Source organism: Ranitomeya imitator, chromosome 2 (genome assembly GCF_032444005.1).
Source record: "Ranitomeya imitator isolate aRanImi1 chromosome 2, aRanImi1.pri, whole genome shotgun sequence".
Taxonomy (NCBI): Eukaryota; Metazoa; Chordata; class Amphibia; order Anura; family Dendrobatidae; genus Ranitomeya; species Ranitomeya imitator.
Genome location: NC_091283.1, coordinates 266668228 through 266692644, shown reverse-complemented (window position 1 = coordinate 266692644; position 24417 = coordinate 266668228). Strand labels below are relative to the sequence as shown.

The 24417-nt window shown below is 48.9% G+C and overlaps 1 protein-coding gene across 1 annotated transcript in view; it reads right to left on the bottom strand.

Moving 5' to 3' along the window:
* Positions 1–446: 446 nt before the first annotated feature.
* Positions 447–24417, bottom strand: part of LOC138663045 (gastrula zinc finger protein XlCGF57.1-like) — a 46104-nt gene continuing 22133 nt past the window's right edge. Inside the window, exon 6 of the mRNA XM_069749102.1 lies at positions 447–4798. Within this exon, the coding sequence (XP_069605203.1) occupies positions 3609–4798 (1190 nt within the window). The 3' untranslated portion in view covers positions 447–3608. The remainder of the gene's footprint in view (positions 4799–24417) is intronic.

Sequence of the window (24417 nt, the reverse complement as noted above, 5' to 3'; positions counted from 1 at the left end):
CCAGGCACCGCCCTGCTCGGCGCATTCTGCTCCGGACTCAGTTAGTGTAGGGAGAGCTACTGCTGAGATAGGGTCAGATTTATTCTTTTATTAGTTAGTGTGGGTCTACTAGTGTTCAATCCACAAATCCTGATAAACCAACAGTACTTTTTAGGGCTATTTCGGAGGTATATAGATCATTGTGCTAGGTAGGCAGGGGAGTCTATGTGCACATATCCACATCACTGCAAGGCCTTCAGGTACTGTATGTGAGTCTATAGATCTCCCTGCATACATCAAAAGGCTCCATTACTGTCTGCTGCTGCGTATTTTATATATAGCTAGCTGCAGGCATCCGTGGCCATGATTTTTTTTTGTTTGGCACCTTAAACCTGCAAATTTTAGTACAAAGCAATCCAGAGCCCCATTTTTTTCAACATTTATATGCTTGGTCACACTGCAGGATACAGTCAGGTAATTTTATTACAAGAGCATTAAAATTGAACAATTTAAAAAGGTTGTTTTTTAGGCATCAGATGTGAGTGGGCATAAAATTCTGGCCTTACTATAGTTTTTTTTTGGAGTGTCTTACAACATTTTTGGCAACATTTTGGTGACCAAAAAATCTTTTGCTGGCAAAAAAATATTTAGCTGCAGTTCTTATATTTAGCACTGTGATTTGTACACCACACACGTCGCATATCATTGCGCTAAATATTGACACAATTAGGGTCGTCCCAAAAAAATCAAGGCCAGATTTTGATCAGTCTATCATCTTCGTCAGATGCACGGTGTATCTGTGGTGTCCAAATCCTTGCTTTGCAGGCATACATTGCTTTTTTTGATCCGCTACCCTTGCTGTATACAGAATTTTGTTTTTACATTTTTTACAAAATACAGGCCACATATTGAAAGTCTGTTATCTCAGTCAGACACCTGGTCTATCTGTGGTCTTCAAATATTGGCTTTTCAGGCATACATTCCAGTTTTTGGTCTGCTACACTGCTACCCTTGATGTATACAGTATTTCTTGTTTTTAAAATTGTAAAAAATACAGCCCACATATTGAAACAGTCTTATCTCAGTCACAAGTCTGGTCTATCTGTGGTCTTCAAATCTTGGCTTTTCAGGCACACATTCCAGTTTTTAGTCTGCTACCCTTGGTGTATGCAGTATTTTGTTTTTTTAAAATTGTGAAAAATGCAGGCAACGTATTGAAACACTCTGTTATCTCAGTCACACGTCTAGTCTATCTGTGGTCTGCAAATATTGGCTTTTCAGGCATACATTCCAGTTTTTGGTCTGCTACCCTTCGTGTATACAGCATTTTGTGGTTTAAAAAAAATACAGGCCATATATTGAAACAGTCTGTTACCTCCGTCCGATGCCCGTTCAATGTGTGGTCTAAAAATAGTTGTTTTTCATGCATACATTCCAATTTTTGTTCGGTCTAGTACCCTAGGTCTATACACTATTTTGGTAAAAAACAAAAAATACATATATTACAGTGTGGTAGTTCCGTGATATGCCTCATCTATCTGTGGGCTACAAAGTGTGCTTTTGAGGCTTCCATTCTACTTTTTTTTGCGGTGTGTTACCCTAGCTATAAAAACTATTTAGCAGTAAAAAATATATAGGCCACATATTGAAGAATCTGGTATCTCAAACGCCAGATGAATCTGTGGCCTACAAATTGTGGCATTTCAGAGCTACCTTCCACTGTGTTTGCTGCCTTTGACCTGATTTCTATACACTATTTTGGGGCCAAAGTAAAAACACAGGCCACATATTTTACAGTGTGGTATCTCCGTGACACGCCTCATGTATCTTTGGTCTACAAAGTGTCTTTCAGGCTTCCATTCACCTTTTTTGTTGTGTGTTACCCTAGCTCTAAACAGTAAACATTATTTTGGGCTGAATGTAAAAAAAAAAAAAAAATTACCCCCATGGGGAAATGTTTGTCAGCCCATACATTTAGGGTATGTGCACACGTTGCAGAAAGATGTGCGGATTTTTCTGCAATGATTTTGGTAAATCCGCAGGAAATCCACACTGCAGATTTACTGCGGAATTGTGGTGGTTTTTGTGCGGATTCCTATTATGGAGCAGGTGTAAACTGCTGCTGAATCCGCACAAAGAATTGACATGCTGCGGAATAAACAACGCAGCGTTTTCATGCTTTTTTTCAGCAGCATGTGCACTGCAGATTTTGTTTTCCACAGGTTTACATGGTACTGTAAACTCATGGAAAACTGCTGCGAATCCGCAGCGGCCAATCCGCTGCAGATCTGCAGCAAAATCCGCAACATGTGAACATAGCCTCAGTGTATGGGCCTTCCTCCACATCTCATCATCCACTGCCAATAGATCACCAGGGTTAACGTGTTGCGTGCTGCTACAACCAGTCAATTTTTGGCAAGGGTGTCTATGATCCCCATAAAAAATTTTGTTTAAAAATGTACCCCCATGGTGAAATGTATGTCAGCCCTTACACTTAGTGTATGGGCATTACGAGTCTAGGAGACCCGCTCCTTTGTAATGGGACTTTTTTTTATGAGGCCCTCCTCCATGTTTCTTCCAAAGGGGGATTTGGGTGCGTGCAAATTTGGGTCAAGGCGGCTCTTGCATTCAATGCATAAGAAAACAGTATGGCAGGACCAACTAAATAATGTGAAGTGTGCTTTCCTGTGGCCATCCATGTACCTGGGTGTAAAGACTTATTGGGGTGCATATGACTTGAAAGTAGGGCAGGCCTTGCTTTCAATTCAACATTTTTTAAGGAAGCCCTCCTGTACCTCTCGTGAAAGGGGTATTGGGGTGCGTTGTAATTCTTGGCAGCCCAACCACTCACTGCATAGGCAATAACAGCATAGGAGACTCACTGTTTAACAATGACCCTTTAAGAATATTAATGCCGCCTGATGCCCCTCTAAAAATAGGCTTTGTGACTTTAAGAGTCCCTCCTTCATAAATGAAACAAGATGTCTCCTTATGTGTCATACACCACATAGCCAGCTAGGGTTGTTAAATCTTACAATGACATTTCCCAGTGAATGCATATGTATTGGTTGAAAGCAATGTTACAGTTGAAAAACGCATCAAAAACTCTGCGTGTGAACATAGCCCAAGTGATGGAGGAACATTTTGGTCTGTGGTTAATTATTTTGCCTTATATTCAACTCATTACCCTGGAAAGGACGTACCTTAACATATTTCCCAGCAAAATCCATTTTGGTTTCGTTTTCGTATGTTTTTTGTGCACCTGTAAAAATGGCGTGAAACTCTGACAACATTGCTTACAGCTGTGACCTAGGAGTCAGAAATGCTTCCAGGGGCGATCCCCATGATGTTCCTGGGTCACTTGAGCAGAGTTTTCACTTTCAGACACTTTTAGACCTTAAAAGGACCCCCGAGGTGGTTAAGGTAAAATTATTCGGGTTTCCCATAGACTTACATTGGGCTCGTTGCTCTGGTTGAGTACCCGAGTATTCCAATTTGCTCGATCCGAGCAACGAGCACCTGAGCATTTTAGTGCTCACGCATCAGTAGTTAAAACTATTCCAACATTCCCCTATGTGATGTCTCTGATGTTTATTAACAGTTGATTTCCAAGTAAAATATTTCCCACATTAAGAAAATGAAAAAGGCTTCTCCTCTGTGTGACTACTCTGATGTCTAACAAGAAGCGCTTTCCATTTAAAACATATCCCACATTCTGAACAAGAAAAAGGCTTCTCCCCCGTGTGAGTTATTTTGTGTGTAACAAGATTACTTTTACGGTTAAAACATTTCCCACATTCTGAACAGGAAAAAGGCTTCTCCCCCGTGTGAGTTATCTGGTGAGTAACAAGCACTGATTTATGTGCAAAACATTTTCCACATTCTGAACAAGAAAAAGGCTTCTCCCCCCTGTGAGTTGTTTTGTGTGTAACAAGATTACTTTTATGGTTAAAACATTTCCCACATTCTGAACAGGAAAAAGGCTTCTCCCCCGTGTGAGTTATCTGGTGAGTAACAAGCACTGATTTATGTGCAAAACATTTTCCACATTCTGAACAAGAAAAAGGCTTCTCCCCCGTGTGAGTTATTTTGTGTGTAACAAGATTACTTTTATGGTTAAAACATTTTCCACATTCTGAACAGGAAAAACACTTCTCCCCTGTGTGGGTTCTTTGATGGCTAACAAGATGTGATTTCCGGATAAAACATTTCCCACATTCTGAACAGGAAAAAGGCTTCTCCCCTGTGTGGGTTCTTTGATGGCTAACAAGATATGATTTCCGGATAAAACATTTCCCACATTCTGAACAGGAAAAAGGCTTCTCCCCTGTATGGGTTCTTTGATGGCTATCACGAGTTATTTTCCATTTAAAACATTTCCCACATTCTGAACATGAATATGGCTTCTCCCCTGTGTGAGTTCTCTGGTGAGTAACAAGCAGTGATTTATGTGCAAAACATTTCCCACATTCTGAACATGAATATGGCTTCTCCCCCGTGTGAGTTCTATGGTGATAAACCAAATCTGATTTCCGGACAAAACATTTGCCACATTCTGAACATGAAAATGACTTCTTTGCTTTAGGAGCAGTACGTTTTTTAATGCCTCTTTTTTTACTTTGACTTTCCTTAGTAGTCAGTAATGAATCAGAAGATGGGACCTGTTTCATAGGATCAGATGACAGATCTTTGCTGTGAATGGATGATGGTATATCTGGAGTAAAAGCAATCACTTCAGTTGTATCTTGTAGGATTTCAAGATCATCAGATTTAAAAATTGAAGATGTCAGCTGTCCCTGTGATCTCCTGGTACAGTCATCTAAGATAAAAAACGATTTTTTTGTTATAAAAATATCCTTGAGTTTTATATTTTTGAACATTTCTACTTAAACGGTCCATAAAATGGCAAGCTATGTAAAAAAAACTTTATTTACCAAGACAATGACAGTTCACAGTCTAATAGAAAACCTTGTTGGATGAACCAGTAGTGTATAGTGATCAACCGTTTGTTCATTCTGCCTCCCAAATATCGAATAAAAAGAAACCAATCAATGTTATGTAGGTGAAAATAATACCAATTCTCTTCTCACAAAAAACAAGTCCCCACTCAGGTCCATCATCTGTCAATGGAAAAACAGAGGTCCCCACACTATTAGTGGCTCAAAGGCTGTTGAAAAGTAACAGTTTCTATAAACCAATCCAGCAAAATCCGCTCTCACTTCTGAGTCTTGCAGTGTGCTCAAACAACATTTAGGATCTCTGTATTTAGCAATATTATACTGAGAAGAATCCACTTAATTTGCGGTATGTGTCTCCTGGAGCACAATCTGGGCACTATGTGCTGGGTAATAAAATGGCAAATGTGTAATTTTCACTCTCCAACATCCACTGCGTGTTAATTTCCGGAAAGTGGCTGTGGAGTCAAAATATTCATTCCTCTTACACACGTGGTCTAAATTGTTGGTACCCCTCGTTTAATGACAGAAAAACCCACAATGGTCACAGAAATAACTTAAACCTGACAAAATTAATAATACATAAAAAATCTATGAAAATGAACACATAAAAGTCAGACATTGCTTTTCAACCATACTTACACAGAATTAAAAACAACAACAACAACAAAAAGTATGAAATATGCCTGGACAGGAATTATGATACCCTTAACTTAACTGATTTGTGACCGCCAATAGTAGATAAACGTCAGCGCTAGCAGGGCTTTGTGCAGCCCTCATCAGGACCCCCACGTACCTTATAACAAGGGGATTCCGGCGCACAACACTTACTGTGACCCCTGCGACCTCATTGAGACCTGATTGGTTCAGGTCCTGATGATGTCAGAGTCACACCAGCCAATGAGACAAATCACTGGGAAAGTTTGTTGTAGCAACAAACTTTCTCGGGCGATCTGCCTGATAAAAACGCTGTTTCTCCTCAGATCTCCTGTCAGTGAGAGATTAGAGTAGAAACCGTGTTACAAGTGCTGCTGGTAACAGCTGAGTCAGTCAGCAAGTTTGCTATATAGTAAAAAAAAAAACATAAGGCAGGTTAGGGTTAGTGCTATAGTTAGGGGTAGTGTTGGGGCTAAAGTTAGGGTTACTGTTAGGTTAAGGTTACTGTGAGGCTAAAGTTAGAGTTAGGGTTTATGCTATAGTTAGGGTTAGGCTAAAGAATTAAGCTTTTCTCAATTGTCTCCCCGATAATTTGGTCACGTCCATCACATCAGAGTTTTCTATTTCCGGAAAAAAAACAACAACGAATAAAATGGCCCGTCAGTATTATAGTGCAGAGGAGGCTTATGCACTTTTATGTTCTGACAGCGAAGAAAGTGCAGTGCCAGATGGCGATGTGGATTTCGAGGGCTTTAGTAGCAGCAACAGTGATAGCTCAGAAATGAGCAGTGATTCTGGTCCGTCCTCACACACAAGGACCAGTACAACAAGAAGGACAAATAGCGCTTCTGGAGGAATGGCTCCAACTCAGGGAACAATGCCCAGTACTAGCGCTGTCCCTAGTGCTCGTGAATGGCGCACACAGATGTCCAAGGGGCTTTGCCTCTTGGTGTAGCATTTCCCAGATGGGAGGCTTCAGATTTGGCTACTCCATTCATCCCTAATTTTAATGCCATTCCTGGTATAAATGTGGAGGTGGAAAATTTTGGACCAGTTAATTTTTTTAATTTGCTTCTGACAGATAGCTTGCTAGAGCATATTGTCCTACAAACAAATTTATATGTGTCCCAATTCATCAGCCAGAATCTATGATCCTATTATGCTAGGTTAAATTTATGGACATGAACTAATTTCCTAGAAATGAAAACATTTTTAGGACTTACATTCGTTATGGGGCTTGTTAATAAAACGAGCATTCGGTCCTATTGGTCCAACCTCCCTGTTCAAGCCACCCCAATGTTTTCTGACATTCTTCCTAGGACCCATTCTCAAATGCTCATGAGATTTTGTCATTTTAGCGACAATAGTCAGTGCCCACCCAGAAATTCCTCAGAACATGACAGACTATTCAAAATCAGACCCATCATCGAAAACTTGACAGAAAAGTTCTTAAAGCTTTACACCCCAACAGAAAACATTTCTATTGATGAGTCCCTTTGAAAATTCAAAGGAAGACTGCACCTCAAGAAATTTATTCCTTCTAAGAGGGCAAGTTTCGGAATAAAGCTCTATAAAATGTGCGAGACTTCAACCGGATACACATCAGCTTTTTGCATTTATGAGGGGAAAGATAGCAACTAAACCCACCAGGATGCCCTACTTATCTGGGACATCTGGAAAAATGTTTGGGCAGCTGATTATTACATAAAGGCTACAATCTGTATGTTGACAACTACTGCACCAGCATACCCCTTGTGGGACCATTCGCAAAAACAGTCAGGGGTTTCCACAATCATTGGTCAATGAAAAGTTCCAAAAGGGCCAGTCAGGGGCTTTACGCAATGGAGAGATGCTTGTCCCCAAGCATAAGGATAAAAAAGATATTTTTATCCTGAGCTCGATCCACACAGATACCACAAGGGCCATTGCAGACCAACAGGGATCCACTACTCCAAAACCTGCGTCGGTCATTGACTACAACAAATATATGGGGGGGTGCGGACCTTGCAGATCAGGTTCTGCAGCCATACCAGGTATCAAGAAAATCATATATCTGGTATAAGAAGTTAGTCATTTGTTTAGGTGGCCACATATAATTATTTTGTGTTATACAAAAAAGCCGGAAATGCAGATACTTTCCTTGATTATCAGGAAAAGTTCATTGAAATTCTTAAGTTCTTAAGTAAATAAAAAAAGAATTTTTTCAGCTCATCTGTCCACTCTGTGCATGGCTGCCATCCCAGGAAAATCCAATAAGTAGTAGTGTTGAGCGATACCTTCCGATATCGGAAAGTATCGGTATCGGATTGGATCGGCCGATATTCAAAAAATATCGGATATCGCCGATACCGATACCCGATCCCAATGCAAGTCAATGGGACCAAAATATCGGAATTAAAATAAACCCTTTCTTTCCTTGTAGGTTCATTCTACATGAAGGAAAACAACAAAGAATAATGCAGGATGTATTTGGGGAGGTGGCGGAGACATTAAAGTCATAGAGGTTTTGCGCAATCAAATAGAATAGCCTTTTTTTTTTTTTTAAAGACGTTCGTAGTGACTAAGATATTGACTATGCAACTTTTTTTTTATTTTGTCAGATATTGATGTTTCACTATTCCACGCCCTTCCCCTTTTTTTTAAAACTTTTCCCACACTTTCATCTTCATCATCATCATCATCAGCATCTTTGACATCAACTTCTTCACCTTATTCATCTTCTTCTTCATCTTCTACCAATTTTTTTTTTTATTACATTCTTCATATTAATTTTATTCAACTATTATTATTCTTCCTATTCTACATATTCATTTTCTTCAACTATTATTATTCTTCCTATTCTACTTCTTCATCATATTCTCATTTGTGACAGGCATTCCCGTAGTTGTTATCTATAAAAGTTGGAAGATTACACCTTCCGTTCTGCCAGTCACAAAAGTTACATTTGTCTGCGTTCAGTTTGGCCTGCAGCATCAGGCTTTATCCAGGGTCACCACGAGGAGGAACGGACTCACCCCCATACACTGCTTAGTCTTCTTCTGCATATAATTTAGATAATATCTTTTGCTCTGATATTAAGTGTTATGCTTAATGTTCTTCTGCTCTTTGTTCTGCAGCCTCTTGTTCTTCTGCTTCTCGGTCTTCCATGTCGTCGTCTCCAGGGTCGTCCTCTCCAGGGTCGTCGTCTACGCCGTCGTCGTCTGCGCCGTCGTCGTCTCCGCCGTCGTCGTCGTCATTGGGGTGGTCTTCCGGGTCGTTGACTTTAGGGTCTTCAACGTTGAAATGTAGCAGAAGGTACAAGAAGGCTGAGAAAATTCCAAGAACCAGCTGATGGAACTGGAACTCGGATGGCTACCCGAAGGTTCAAGAGCCTATGGAACTACCGAGGACCAGCTGACGTTACTGGAACCCGGTTACTAAGCAGGAGGTACCCGTGCTAAAAAGCACTACCAAGGACCACCTGACGTTGGTGGAACTTGGATACCCAGAAGGAGGCACCTAAGCCAAAGGCTCTGCCCGGAACCAGCTGACGGTACTGGAACCAGGATGGGGAGCAGAAGGTACAAGAGCAAAAGACACTGCCGAGAACCAGCTGACGATGCTGGAACCCGGTTACTAAGCAGGAGGTACCCGTGCTAAAAAGCACTGGGCACGAGGGAGTACCCGTGACAAAAACACTGCCGAGAACCAGCTGGCGGTGCTGGAACTCAGATGCGTTGCCCCAGTGTGCAAGAGCCAATGGCACGACCGAGGACCAGCTGACGGTGCTGGAACCCGGTTACTAAGCTGTAGGTGCCTGCGCTTAAAAGCACTACCAAGGACCGCCTGACGTTGGCGGAACTCGGATACCCAGGAGGAGGCACCTAAGCCAAAGGCTCGGCCCGGAACCAGCTGACGGTGCTGGAACCAGGTGGTGGACCACAAGGTCCACAGGAGAGGAGAGAACAGCTAGGCCGCGAGGCAGCCGCAGTTACCGAACCCCAACAGTCCTACAGGGGGAGCTTGGCCTACTGGCACTACAGAACCAGCCTTGACTACCAATTCATGCAGCCCACATAGGAAGCTCCTAAACTGGAGGCACCCTGGAGTTGGCTAACCCGACCGCAACACGACGTGGCAACGCATAGGTGTCTCAGTGAGTTTGACAGTACCCTGAAACAGCTGACGGTGCTGGAACCAGGCTGGGCACGAGGGAGTACCCGTGCCAAAAACACTGCCAAGAACCAACTGGCGGTGTTGGAACCCAGATGCGTTGCCCCAGTGTGCAAGAGCCAATGGCACGACCGAGGACCAGCTGACGGTGCTGGAACCCGGTTACTAAGCTGTAGGTGCCTGCGCTTAAAAGCACTACCAAGGACCGCCTGACGTTGGCGGAACTCGGATACCCAGGAGGAGGCACCTAAGCCAAAGGCTCGGCCCGGAACCAGCTGACGGTGCTGGAACCAGGTGGTGGACCACAAGGTCCACAGGAGAGGAGAGAACAGCTAGGCCGCGAGGCAGCCGCAGTTACCGAACCCCAACAGTCCTACAGGGGGAGCTTGGCCTACTGGCACTACAGAACCAGCCTTGACTACCAATTCATGCAGCCCACATAGGAAGCTCCTAAACTGGAGGCACCCTGGAGTTGGCTAACCCGACCGCAACATGATGGGGCAACGCATAGGTGTCTCAGTGAGTTTGACAGTACCCGGAAACAGCTGACAGTGCTGGAACCAGGCTGGGCACGAGGGAGTACCCGTGACAAAAACACTGCCGAGAACCAGCTGGCGGTGCTGGAACCCAGATGCGTTGCCCCAGTGTGCAAGAGCCAATGGCACGACCGAGGACCAGCTGACGGTGCTGGAACCCGGTTACTAAGCTGTAGGTGCCTGCGCTTAAAAGCACTACCAAGGACCGCCTGACGTTGGCGGAACTCGGATACCCAGGAGGAGGCACCTAAGCCAAAGGCTCGGCCCGGAACCAGCTGACGGTGCTGGAACCAGGTGGTGGACCCGAAGGTCCACAGGAGAGGGGAGAACAGCTAGGCCGCGAGGCAGCCGCAGTTACCGAACCCCAACAGTCCTACAGGGGGAGCTTGGCCTACTGGCACTACAGAACCAGCCTTGACTACCAATTCATGCAGCCCACATAGGAAGCTCCTAAACTGGAGGCACCCTGGAGTTGGCTAACCCGACCGCAACACGACGGGGCAACGCATAGGTGTCTCAGTGAGTTTGACAGTACCCGGAAACAGCTGACGGTGCTGGAACCAGGCTGGGCACGAGGGAGTACCCGTGACAAAAACACTGCCGAGAACCAGCTGGCGGTGCTGGAACCCAGATGCGTTGCCCCAGTGTGCAAGAGCCAATGGCACGACCGAGGACCAGCTGACGGTGCTGGAACCCGGTTACTAAGCTGTAGGTGCCTGCGCTTAAAAGCACTACCAAGGACCGCCTGACGTTGGCAGAACTCGGATACCCAGGAGGAGGCACCTAAACCAAAGGCTCGGCCCGGAACCAGCTGACGGTGCTGGAACCAGGTGGTGGACCCGAAGGTCCACAGGAGAGGGGAGAACAGCTAGGCCGCGAGGCAGCCGCAGTTACCGAACCCCAACAGTCCTACAGGGGGAGCTTGGCCTACTGGCACTACAGAACCAGCCTTGACTACCAATTCATGCAGCCCACATAGGAAGCTCCTAAACTGGAGGCACCCTGGAGTTGGCTAACTCGACCGCAACACGACGGGGCAACGCATAGGTGTCTCAGTGAGTTTGACAGTACCCGGAAACAGCTGACGGTGCTGGAACCAGGCTGGGCACGAGGGAGTACCCGTGACAAAAACACTGCCGAGAACCAGCTGGCGGTGCTGGAACCCGGATGCGTTGCCTATTAAAGATTGTCTTCCTAGAGCCCCAACTAGCGGTGTTGGAGCAAAGGGTAAGCAGGGGGAGCAGAGTGTAGGCCAAAGCCTGCACTGGAGGCAGCTTTGTGTCTGCGTTGCGTTTGCAGGACACTTTGCCGGCTACACAGTGGGGGAACAGCTGGCGTTGCTGAACCCCACTGACACAATGGCGGGTGTTTTTCTCTGTGCAGCTAGCACTTCCGGGCAAAAACTAGCGGTGTTAGAGCCCGGGGGCAGCAGGAGGAGGAGAGGAGCAGAGTGTAGGCCGAAGCCTAGTTGAACCAATTTCAAAGGAAACCTTTAACCCCTCTTCAGGTGTTACAAAGTACAAGAGACACACCTTGTGCAGTATTAATGCTGCACAAGTGAAAGGTTGCTCTATTAATTTGTCTACTTGCACACGCTGAATGAAAGACGTACACAATTTATCCCATTCTACAGTCAAATTGTAGTGGAGGCGTGACTTGGCTTTTTAAGGAGACGCAGCACAGGTGTCCCAAATTGGTGCTTGGCGCTGCTTCCTGAGCGTTGTTATTTGCTGTACAGGAGTCTGCGCTCTTGTGTTATCCCTTGGCAATGCCCTGTTAGCGCTGCCCGTCTTATGACCTCATTTCATGTTGGCCGGTGCGGTTAACGATGGCCATAAATCCCAGACCCACAGTGCCTTTTCATAAAGTCACACTGCGGTGCTGGGATTCGTGGCCTTGAGCAGTAAATATTTTCGCCGCTCACACACGTCCTTACACCTGCTTCAGACTGGGCGGCCTCTGCTGATCCCTTCTCGCATGCCGCGGCCATGAGGCTGCACAGTCTGAAGAAGGCGGAAGGAGATGAGTGACGACAGGCGAACATATGCACTGCTCGTGCCCATAAACCACACCCTCACTGACAAAATAAATAAGAAACCGAGGGGCGTTGTTTCGAGCAGGGCGGACGCACAGGCGCAGCCAGCTAACCAATGATGTCAAAAGACGGGAAGCGCTACCAAGGGTGGTGCTGCGTATCATTAGAAAGTAAAGTCACACCTCAAGGACAGTGGAATGGTCTCAATGAGACACATTTTGTACGTGTTGAGTTCCACGTGGGCAAGTAGAAAAAGTCAGCCACCTTGTACAAATGCAGCAGTACTGCTGTACAAGGTGGCTGTTATACATAGAAACACCTGGGGGTGGGGGGCAGGCTTCCTTCAATTTCAGTTCATGTGCCTGCGTGGCGTTTGCAGGTCACGTTGCCGGCTACACAGCAGGGGAACAGCTGGCGGTGCTGAACCCCACTAACACATTGGCTGGTGTTCTTCTCTTTGCAGCTAGCATGTCCGGGCAAAAACTGGCGGTGTTTGAGCCCAGGGTCAGCAGGAGGAGGAGAGGAGCAAAGTGTAGGCCGAAGCCTGCACTGGTGGCAGCTTTTGGTCTGTTGTGCCAGCGTGGCTTGTGCTGGACACGATGCCGGCTACACAGCAGGGGAACAGCTGGCGTTGCTGAACCCCACTAACACATTGGCTGGTGTTTTTCTCTGTGCAGCTAGCACTTCCGGGCAAAAACTAGCGGTGTTTGAGCCCAGGGGCAGCAGGAGGAGGAGAGGAGCAGAGTGTAGGCCGAGGCCTGCACTGGTGGCAGCTTTTGGTCGGTTGTGCCAGCGTGGCTTGTGCTGGACACGATGCCGGCTACACAGCAGGGGAACAGCTGGTGGTGCTGAACCCCACTGACACAATGGTGGGTGTTTTTCTCTGTGCAGCCAGCACTTCCGGGCACCAACTGGTGTAGTTAGAGCCCAGGGTCTGCAGGAGGAGCAGAGTGTAGGCGTAAGCCGAGTTGAACCAATTTCAAAGGTAACCTTTAACCCCCCCTCAGGTGTTGCAAGGTACAAGAGCCACATCTTGAACAGCATTAATGCTTCACAAGTCAAAGGTTGCTCTCTTAATTTTGCTCCTTGCACACGCTGAATAAAACACGTACACTATTTAGCCCATTATACTGTCAAACAGTAGTGGAGGCGTGACTTTTCTTTTTAAGAAGACGCAGCACAGGTGTCAAAATTTACACCTAGGTGCTGGGCGCAGATTCCTGAGCGTTGTGTTATCGCTTGGCAATACCCTGTTAGTGCAGCCCGTCTTATGACCTCATTTCATGTTGGCCGGTGCGGTTAACGATGGCCATAAATCCCAGAACCACAGTGTCTTTTCATAAAGTCACACTGCGGTGCTGGGATTCGTGGCCTTGTGCAGTAAATATGTTCGTCGCTCACACATGTCCTTACACCTGCTTCAGACTGGGCGGCCTTAGCTGATCCCTTATCGCCTGCCACGGCCATGAGGCCGCACAGTCTGAAGAAGGTGGAAGGAGGGGAGTGAAGACAGGCGAAGATATGCACTGCTCGTGCCCATCAATCACACCCTCGCAGTCATAATATATGAGACAACGAGGGGCGTTGTGTCGGGCAGGGCGGACGCACAGGCACAGCCAGCCAACTAATGATGTCAGAAGATGGGCAGCGCTAACAATGGGGGTGATGCGTGTCATTAAAAAGGAAAGTCACACCTCAGGGACAGTGGAATGGTCTCAATGAGACACATTTAGTACGTGTTTAATTAAACGTGGGCAAGGAGAAAAAGTCAGCCACCTTGTACAAATGCAGCAGTACTGCTGTACAAGGTGGCTGTTATACATAGAAACACCTGGGGGTGGGGGGCAGGCTTCCTTCAATTTCAGTTCATGTGCCTGCGTGGCGTTTGCAGGTCACGTTGCCGGCTACACAGCAGGGGAAAAGCTGGCGGTGCTGAACCCCACTAACACATTGGCTGGTGTTCTTCTCTGTGCAGCTAGCATGTCCGGGCAAAAACTGGCGGTGTTTGAGCCCAGGGTCAGCAGGAGGAGGAGAGGAGCAGAGTGTAGGCCGAAGCCTAGTTGAACCAATTTCAAAAGTTACCTTTAACCCCCCCTCAGGTGTTGCAAGGTACAAGAGTCACACCTTGTGCAGCATTAATGCTGCACAAGTCAAAGGTTGCTCTATTAATTTTGCTCCTTGCACACGCTGAATAAAACACGTACACTATTTATCCCATTATACTGTCAAACAGTAGTGGAGGCGTGACTTGTCTTTTTAAGGAGACGCAGCACAGGTGTCAAAATTTACACCTAGGTGCTGGGCGCAGATTCCTGAGCGTTGTTATTTGCTGTACAGGAGTCTGCGCTCTTGTTATCCCTTGGCCATGCGCTGTGAGCGCTGCCTGTCTTCTCACCTCATTTCATGTTGGCCGGTGCGGTTAGCGATGGCCATGAAACCCAGACCCGCAGTGTCTTTTCTTTAAGTCACACTACGGGGCTGGGATTCGTGACCTTGCGCAGTAAATTTTTTCGCCTGTCACTCATGTCCTTACACCTGCATCAGACTGGGCAGCCACAGCTGATCCCTTCTCGCATGCCGCGGCCATGAGGCCGCACAGTCTGAAGAAGGCGGAAGGAGATGAGTGACGACAGGCGAACATATGCACTCCTCGTGCCCATCAATCACACCCTCGCAGTCCAAATAAGTAAGACAACGAGGAGCATTGTTTCAGGCAGGGCGGATGCACAGGCGCAGCCAGCCAACCAATGATGTCAGAAGACGGGAAGCGCTACCAAGGGTGGTGCTGCGTATCATTAGAAAGGAAAGTCACACCTCAGAGACAGTGGAATGGTCTCAATGAGACACATTTTGTACGTGTTGAGTTCCACGTGGGCAAGTAGAAAAAGTCAGCCACCTTGTACAAATGCAGCATTACTGCTGTACAAGGTGACTGTTATACATAGAAACACCTGGGGGTTGGGGGCAGGCTCCCTTCAATTTCAGTTCATGTGCCTGCGTGGCGTTTGCAGGTCACGTTGCCGGCTACACAGCAGGGGAACAGCTGGCAGTGCTGAACCCCACTGACACATTGACTGGTGTTTTTCTCTGTGCAGCTAGCACGTCCAGGCAGAAACTGGCGGTGTTTGAGCCCAGGGTCAGCAGGAGGAGGAGAGGAGCAGAGTGTAGGCCGAAGCCTGCAGTTCTGGCAGCTTTTGGTCTGTTGTGCCAGCGTGGCTTGTGCTGGACACGTTGCCGACTACACAGCAGGGGAACAGCTGGCGGTGCAGAACCCCACTAACACATTGGCTGGTGTTTTTCTCTGTGCAGCTAGCACTTCAGGGCAAAAACTAGCGGTGTTAGAGCCCAGGGTCAGCAGGAGGAGGAGAGGAGCAGAGTGTAGGCCGAAGCCTAGTTGAACCAATTTCAAAGGTAACCTTTAACCCCCCCCTCAGGTGTTGCAAGGTACAAGAGCCACACCTTGTGCAGCATTAATGCTGCACAAGTAAAAGGTTGCTCTATTAATTTTGCTCGTTGCACACGCTGAATAAAACAGGTACACTATTTAGCCCATTATACTGTCAAACAGTAGTGGAGGCGTGACTTGTCTTTTTAAGGAGACGCAGCACAGGTGTCCAAAATAACACCTTGGTGCATGGGCGCAGCTTCCTGAGCGTTGTTATTTGCTGTACAGGAGACTGCGCTATTGTTATCCCTTGGCCATGCGCTGTGAGCGCTTCCTGTCTTCTGACCTCATTTCATGTCGGCCGTTGCGGTTAGCGATGGACATGAATCCCAGACCCACACTGTGTTTTCAAAAAATCACACTGCGGGGCTGGGATTCGTGGCCTTGTGCAGTAAATATGTTTGCCGCTCACACATGTCCTTACACCTGCTTCAGACTGGGCGGCCTCATCTGATCCCTTATCGCATGCCGCGGCAATGAGGCCACCCAGTCTGAAGAAGGCGGAAGGAGATGATTGAACACAGGCAAACATATGCACTGCACATGCCCATCAATCACACCCTCGCTGTCCAAAAAAATAAGACACCGAGGGGCGTTGTTTCGAGCAGGGCAGACGCACAGGCGCAGCCAGCTAACCAATGATGTCAAAAGACGGGAAGCGCTACCAAGGGTGGTGCTGTGTATCACTAGAAAGGAAAGTCACACCTCAGGGACAGTGGAATGGTCTCAATGAGACACGTTTAGTACGTGTTTAATTAAACGTGGGCAAGGAGAAAAAGTCAGCCACCTTGTACAAATGCAGCAGTACTGCTGTACAAGGTGGCTGTTATACATAGAAACACCTGGGGGGGTGGGGGCTGGTTCCCTTTAATTTCAGTTCAGGTGCCTGCATGGCGTTTGCAGGACACGTTGCCAGCTACACAGCAGGGGAACAGCTGGCGGTGCTGAACCCCACTGACACATTGACTGGTGTTTTTCTCTGTGCAGCTAGCACGTCCGGGCAAAAACTGGCGGTGTTAGAGCCCAGGGTCAGGAGGAGGAGAGGAGCAAAGTGTAGGCCGAAGCCTGCACTGGTGGCAGCTTTTGGTCTGTTGTGCCAGCGTGGCTTGTGCTGGACACGATGCCGGCTACACAGCAGGGGAACAGCTGGCGGTGCTGAACCCCACTAACACATTGGCTGGTGTTTTTCTCTGTGCAGCTAGCACTTCCGGGCAAAAACTAGCGGTGTTTGAGCCCAGGAGCAGCAGGAGGAGGAGAGGAGCAAAGTGTAGGCCGAAGCCTGCACTGGTGGCAGCTTTTGTTCTGTTGTGCCAGCGTGGCTTGTGCTGGACACGTTGCCGACTACACAGCAGGGGAACAGCTGGCGGTGCTGAACCCCACTGACACATCAGCTAGTGTTTTTTCTGTGTAGACAACACTTCCAGGTGGCAACTGACAGTGTTGAAACCCAGGGAATCAAAGTGGAGCAGAGTGTAGGCCGAAGCCTGCAGTGGAGCAAGTTGAAAGGGAACCTTTAACCCCCCCCCCCAGGCATTTGTTGCTGAAAGAACCATCTTGTACAGCAGTAATACTGCACATGGAAAATGGTGGCTCCGGAAATTATGCTCCTTGCAAACGCTGAAGTACACACTCATATAATGTGTCCCCTCACACCGTCAAACCGTCCCGGAAGTGGGACTTTCCTTTGTAATGTGACACAGCACAGCCGTCATTCCAACCCCCTTGGTGCCGTGCGCCACCTCCTCAACGTTGTTTGGTTCTGTCACGGAGCCCGCACTGTAATGTTATCCCTTGGCCATGCACAGTTAGCGGTGCCCGTCTTCTGACATCATTTAGGTGTCAGGCTGGCAGTGCCTGTGCGTCCAAGCTGCCCGAAATCCAACCTCGCAGTGTCATCTAATGTAATCCCACTGCGGGCCAGGGATCCATGGGCATGTGCAGTGCATATCATCGCCTCTCACTCACCTCCTTCCTGCTTCTTCAGACTGTGCGGCATCACGGCCGTGGCATGCTATTAGGGATCAGCTGACGCCGCCTAGTCTGAAGAAGCGTGAAGAAGGGGAGTGAGAGGCTAGTATATGCACTGCGCATGGCCATGGATACCAGGCCCACTGTGGGATCACATTAGACGACACTGCGAGGTGGGATTTCGGGCAGCGTGGACGCACAGGCGCAGCCAGGACGACAACAAATGATGTCAGAGGACGGGCAGCGCAAACTGTGCATGGCCAAGGGATAACATAACCGCGCAGGGTCCATGACGGAATCAAACAACGCTAAGGAGGCAGCGCACGGTGCCAAGGGGGTAGCAATGACGGCTGTGCTGCGTCACATTACAAAGGAAAGTCCCACCTCCGGGACGGTTGGACGGTGTGAGGGGACACATTACATGAGTGTGTAGTTCAGCGTTTGCAAGGAGCATAATTTCAAGAGCGACCTTTTCCTTGTGCAGTATTAGTGCTGCACAAGGTGGCTCTTTCAGTAACAAACGCCTAGGGGGGGGGGGGGGACAGGTCCCCTTACATTTTAGTTGTGCCAGCGTGGCGGTCGCATGACACGTTGCCGGATACACAGCTGGGGATCAGCTGACGTTACTGAACCCCAATAACAGAGGAGCGACTGTTGACTGTGCAGACAGCACTTCCAGGCACCAACTGGCGGTGTTAGAGCCCAGGGACAGCAGGAGGAGCAGATTGGAGGTATTGCCGCACACACAGCTGGGGATCAGCTGACGTTACTGAACCCCAATAACAGAGGAGCGACTGTTGACTGTGCAGACAGCACTTCCAGGCACCAACTGGCGGTGTTAGAGCCCAGGGACAGCAGGAGGAGCAGAGGAACAGAGTGTAGGCCGAAGCCTGATTGGAGCAAGTTGAAAGGGAACCTTTAACCCCCCCTCCCCCCCCAAGACGTTTGTAGCTGAAAGAGCCATCTTGTGCAGCACTAAGGATGCGAAAGGAAAAGGTTGCTCTTTTAATTATGCTCCTTGCAAACACAGAAGTAAACACTAAAAATGTGTCCCCTTATACCGTAAAACCGTCCCAGAGATGCAAATTTCCTTCGTAATGGGACACAGCACAGCTGTCATTCCTATCCCCTTGGTGCCGTGCGCTGCCTCCTCAGCGTTGTTTTAAGCTGTCACGGAGCCTGCGCTCTTCGCTTATCCCTTGGCCATGCCCAATTAGCGCTGCCTGTCTTCTGACATAATTTGGTGTCAGGCTGTCAGTGCCTGTGCGTCCACGCTGCTCCAGATGCCACCTCGCAGTGTCGTCTAACGTAATCCCACTGCGGGCCTTGGATCCATGGGCATGCACAGTGCATATCCTCGACTCTCACTCCCCTCCTTCCCTCTTCTTCAGACTGTGCGGTGTCACGGCCATGGCATGCTATTAGGGATCAGCTGACGGCGCACAGTCTAAAGAAGGCGGAGGGAGATGAGCGAGAGCCTGAGGGGAAGATATGCACTGCGCATGCCCATGGATCCCAGGCCCGCAGTGTGATTCAATCAAAAGACACTGCGAGGCGGGATCTCTGGCAGCGCGGCCGCACAGGCGCAGCCAGCCTGACACCAAATTATGTCAGAAGACAGGCAGCGCAAATAGGGCATGGCCAAGGGATAACAGAACAGCGCAGGCTCCGTGACAGCTTAAAACAACGCTGAGGAGGCAGCGCATGGCACCAAGGGGGTAGGAATGACGGCTGTGCTGCGTCACATTACGAAGGAAAGTCCCAGCTCCGGGACGGTATAACGGTATCAGTGAACACATTTTATAAGTGTTAAGTTCTGCGTGTGAAAGGAGCTAAACTAAAAGAGCTACCTTTTCCTTGCACAAGATGGCTCTTTCAGTAACAAACGACGGGGGGGGGGGGGGACAGGTTCCCTTCCATTTAGGTTGTTGTGCCAGCGTGGCGGTCGCAGGACACATTGCCGGCTACACAGCTGGGGATCAGCTGACGTTACTGAAACCCAATAACACTGGGTCGTATGTTTTTACTGTGCAGCCTGCACTTCTGAGCCGCAACTGGCGGTGTTGGAGCCCAGGAATAGCAGTTCAGGTGGTAGAAAGATGAACACAGCAGGAGACCTGGATGACACCCAATTACTTAATCAGGCAGAGGAGTGGCAAATTCCTGCGAGATCCAGGCCTGGTTCATTTTCAGGAAAGTAAGCCGGTCAACGTTATCGGAGGATAGTCGCATGCGACGGTCTGTTAGTACACCACCTGCGGCACTAAAGACACGTTCCGATAAGACACTAGCCGCAGGGCAAGCCAGCACCTCCAATGCATACTGGTTTAGCTCTGGCCATGTATCCAGCTTAGAGACCCAAAACTTGAACGGGGAAGAGCCGTCTGGGAGTACAGTAAGAGGGCAAGCCATGTAGTCTGTCACCATCTGACGGAACCGTTGCCTCCTGCTGACTGGAGCCGCCGGTGATGGTGTAGACATTTGGGGCGGGCATACAAAAGTGTGCCAGAGTTGTGCCATACTGGGCTTGCCTTGGGCAGAGGCACTGCTTCTGCTCCCTCTTTGGGCAGAGCCTCCCCCACTGCCTCGACGCACTGAGCTGCTTTGTAAAGCACTAGCAGCACTCCTCTCAGTTGGACTGGAGAAGATGATGGAATTCACCAGTGTGTCGTGGTACTCCCGCAATTTACGCTCCCGGGTCAACGCTGGGATGAGGTTTTGGACGTTGTCCCGGTAGCGAGGATCGAGGAGGGTGAACACCCAATAATCAGGCATGTTGAGAATGTGGTCGATGCGGCGGTCGTTTCTCAGGCACTGCAGCATGAAATCCACCATGTGCTGCAGACTGCCAACTGGCCCAGAAACGCTGTCCCCTGTTTGAGACATGATCTCTGCCCGCTCGTCATCACCCCACCCTCGCTGTACACACTGACCACTGGACAATTGTGTCGCTCCCTCCTCTGGACGGAGCTCTTCCTCCTCCATTGACTCCTCCTCATCCTCCTCACAAAGTGGCCCCTGCGTACCCCTTTGTCAGGAACCACGTGGCGCTGACTCTCCAGAAGCTGATGGAAAAGGTGACTCCTCATCCTCCACCTCTTCCACAACATCATCCCTTAACCCTTGCAAAGTTTGCTGAAGCAGGCAGATAAGGGGGACAGTCATGCTGACTAGTGCATCATCTGCACTTGCCATCCGCGTGGAATAATCAAAAGGACGCAAAACCTGGCAGACGTCCTTCATAGTGGCCCACTCTGTGGTTGTGAAGTCTGATCGGCGCTGACTGCGACTTCTTTGCGCCTGATGCAGCTGGTACTCCATAACTGCTTGCTGCTGCTCACACAACCGCTCCAACATGTGTAACGTGGAATTCCACTGGGTAGGTAGGTCACATATGATGCGGTGTTCCGGAAGGCGGAATCGGCGCTGCAGAGCAGCAATGCGGGATCTTGCCAAGCTGGAACGCCGCAAGTGAGCACACTCTAGGCGGACCTTGTGCAGCAGTGCATCAAGATCCGGATAGTCCCTCAGAAAACTCTGCACAACCAAATTGAGCACATGTGCCAGACATGGGATGTGAGTGAGGTTGCCAAGGGCCAAAGCTGCCACCAGATTTCGGCCATTGTCACACACTACCATGCCTGGCTGGAGATTCGCTGGCAGTAACCACACATCGCTCTCCTGCTTGATGGCATTCCAGAGCTCCTGCGCTGTGTGGCTTCGATTCCCCAATGAAACTAGTTTCAAGACGGCCTGCTGACGTTTGGCCACGGCTGTGCTCATGTCGGTCATAGGTAAACGTTCACGGGTCCATGTGGAGGTGGACTGTGACGGCTCCTGCAGAGATGATTCTGAGGAACTTGTGTAAAGGCCCCTTCACATTAAGCGACGCTGCAGCGATACCGACAACGATCCGGATCGCTGCAGCGTCGCTGTTTGGTAGCTGGAGAGCTGTCACACAGACCACTCTCCAGCGACCAACGATGCCGGTAACCAGGGTAAACATCGGGTAACTAAGCGCAGGGCCGCGCTTAGTAACCCGATGTTTACCCTGGTTACCATGCTAAAAGTAAAAAAAAACAAACACTAGATACTTACCTACAGCCGTCTGTCCTCCAGCGCTGCGCTCTGCTTCTCTGCACTCCTCCTGTACTGGCTGTGAGCCGGAAAGCAGAGCGGTGACGTCACCGCTCTGCTTTCCGGCTCACAGAAAGTACAGGAGGAGTGCAGAGCACAGCGCTGGAGGACAGACAGCGGTAGGTAAGTATGTAGTGTTTGTTTTTTTTTACTTTTAGCATGGTAACCAGGGTAAACATCGGGTTACTAAGCGCGGCCCTGCGCTTAGTTACCCGATGTTTACCCTGGTTACCAGTGAAGACATCGCTGGATCGGTGTCACACACGCCGATCCAGCGATGTCTCCAGGGAGTCCAGCGACGAAATAAAGTTCTGGACTTTATTCAGCGACCAACGATCTCCCAGCAGGGGCCTGATCGTTGGTCGCTGTCACACAGAACGATATCGTTAACGATATCGTTGCTACGTCACAAATAGCAACGATATCGTTAACAATATCGTTATGTGTGAAGGTACCTTAAGAGGAGGAGTCAATGCGTACAGACTGGATTCCTGCAATCCTTGGAGTGGGCAGGACACGTCCTGCGCCACTCGCACGATCTGTACCTGGCTCAACAACATTAACCCAATGGGCAGTGAGGGAAACGTATCGCCCCTGTCCATGCTGACTGGTCCACGCATCGGTGGTGAGGTGGACCTTGCTACTGACGGCGTTCAGTAGCGCATGTTTTATGTTTCCCTCAACATGCCTGTGCAGGGCAGGGACAGCTTGCCTGCTGAAGTAAAAGCGGCTGGGCACCTTGTACTGTGGGACTGCCAATGCCATTAAGTCACGGAAGCTGTCAGTCTCCACCAGCCTGAATGAGAGCATTTCCAGGGACAACAGTTTGGCAATGCCTGCATTCAGAGCCTGTGCTCGGGGGTGGTTGGCCGAGAATGCCCGCCTTTTCTCCCATGCCTGTACTACCGATGGCTGTAGAATAGACTGGGAGTGTGAGGATGACTGGGAAGGTGGTGCTGTGGGTGGAATTACACAAGGTCTCTGGACAACAGTGCCAGAGGTTCTTCCATGGCGATCCTGGGAGGAAGCCAAACCAGCTGTGCGTGAGCTGGAGGAAGAGGCAACACGAGCTGAAGAGGTGGTAGCTGCCGCTGTTGGTTGGCCTACATCTTCAGTGTGTTTCTGTAACTCCACCGCGTGCCTGGTCCGCACACGTTTCCACATATTTGTGGTATTGAGGTTGCTGACATTTTTCCCTCTTTTGACTTTCTGATGACACAGCTTGCATTTGACAAAACAAATGTCATCTGCAACTGTGTCAAAAAAGGACCAGGCACTGCAAGTCTTGGGAGCGCCCTTTTTGGCTTTGGAAAGAGACAGGCTCCTAACGGGTGCCAAAGTGGATGCTACATGCTCCGCAGTCTTCCCCCTCCCTCTCCCTCTTTGGCCAGTAAGGGGAATCTCTTCCTCAGAGCTGCTCCCACCACCTTCCTGTTCCTCACGCCACGATGGGTCAACGACCTCATCATCTCCACTACCCTCTGCCACCAACTGCTCCTCCTGGGTAGTCTCGGCAGCACAGTACGCACCAGAAAGCGGCACCTGAGTTTCATCATCAGATGCGTACTGCGCTGTGGTCACCGCAGGCACTGGCCCACCCGCCTCTTCAGAGTCAGAGAGACAAAGCTGTTGGGCATCACTGCACACTGCCTCTTCTTCCATTTCTCCAATGCTGCTTGGCTGGCCCCCTGTTTCCAAGCCAAGAGATTCAGAGAACAGAAGTAGAGACGGCTCCTGTCCTGGGCTCTCTGACTGCCTGGCCAATTTGGCAGGTGGTGAAGAGACAGATGGCTGCTCTCCAGTGCTCTGTGCCTGAGAGGATGTGGCACTAACTGAAGTCGATGCCGAGGCGTTAGCTGCCATCCACCCGACAACGGCTTCAATTTGATCTTCACGCAGCAGCGGTGCACGGCGCTCTCCGACAAAGCTGCGCATGAAGGACTGTTCCCTGCTGAAACTGAGTGACGACGAGTCACCGGTGCCCGCAGCAGGCACAGAATCACCACGTCCTCTCCCTGCTCCTCTCCCTGCTCCGCGCCCACGCCCACGTGCCTTACTCCCTGCCCTCTTCATCTTGGTTGACAGATAAAGATAAGCAGAAAAGTACTAAGGCCTTAGTGTGCTTATTCCTGAAATGCTCCTCCTAACAGGTGTAAGAAACACTAATGTTGTAAAGTGTGGACTAAACTTTATTATTTTTCAAATGTGGCCTACACAAGTGTTAAGTGGTGTTTGGTGAACTTTACTTTTTTTTTTCTGCAGATCGGACTACAGAGCAAGTTTAACTCACACGGGGACCGTGCAGACAGCCGTAAACGGCGCTGCAAGGCCCAAAAACCCTCCTCTAGGTTATCCTATGTAGTGTTTTTCCACTATTTAGCTGGAGACGGGTGGAAAGACACTAATAGGAAATTTTTTTTTTTAATTTTAAACAGGCTGCACTATTTTAAAAAAAGGAAAATTTTTTTCAAGGTATGAGGCAGTAACGCACCCTGAGCTGAATCCAACCGGCTATGGCTGCACACAGACTACAGGGCGAGCTGCGCTCACACG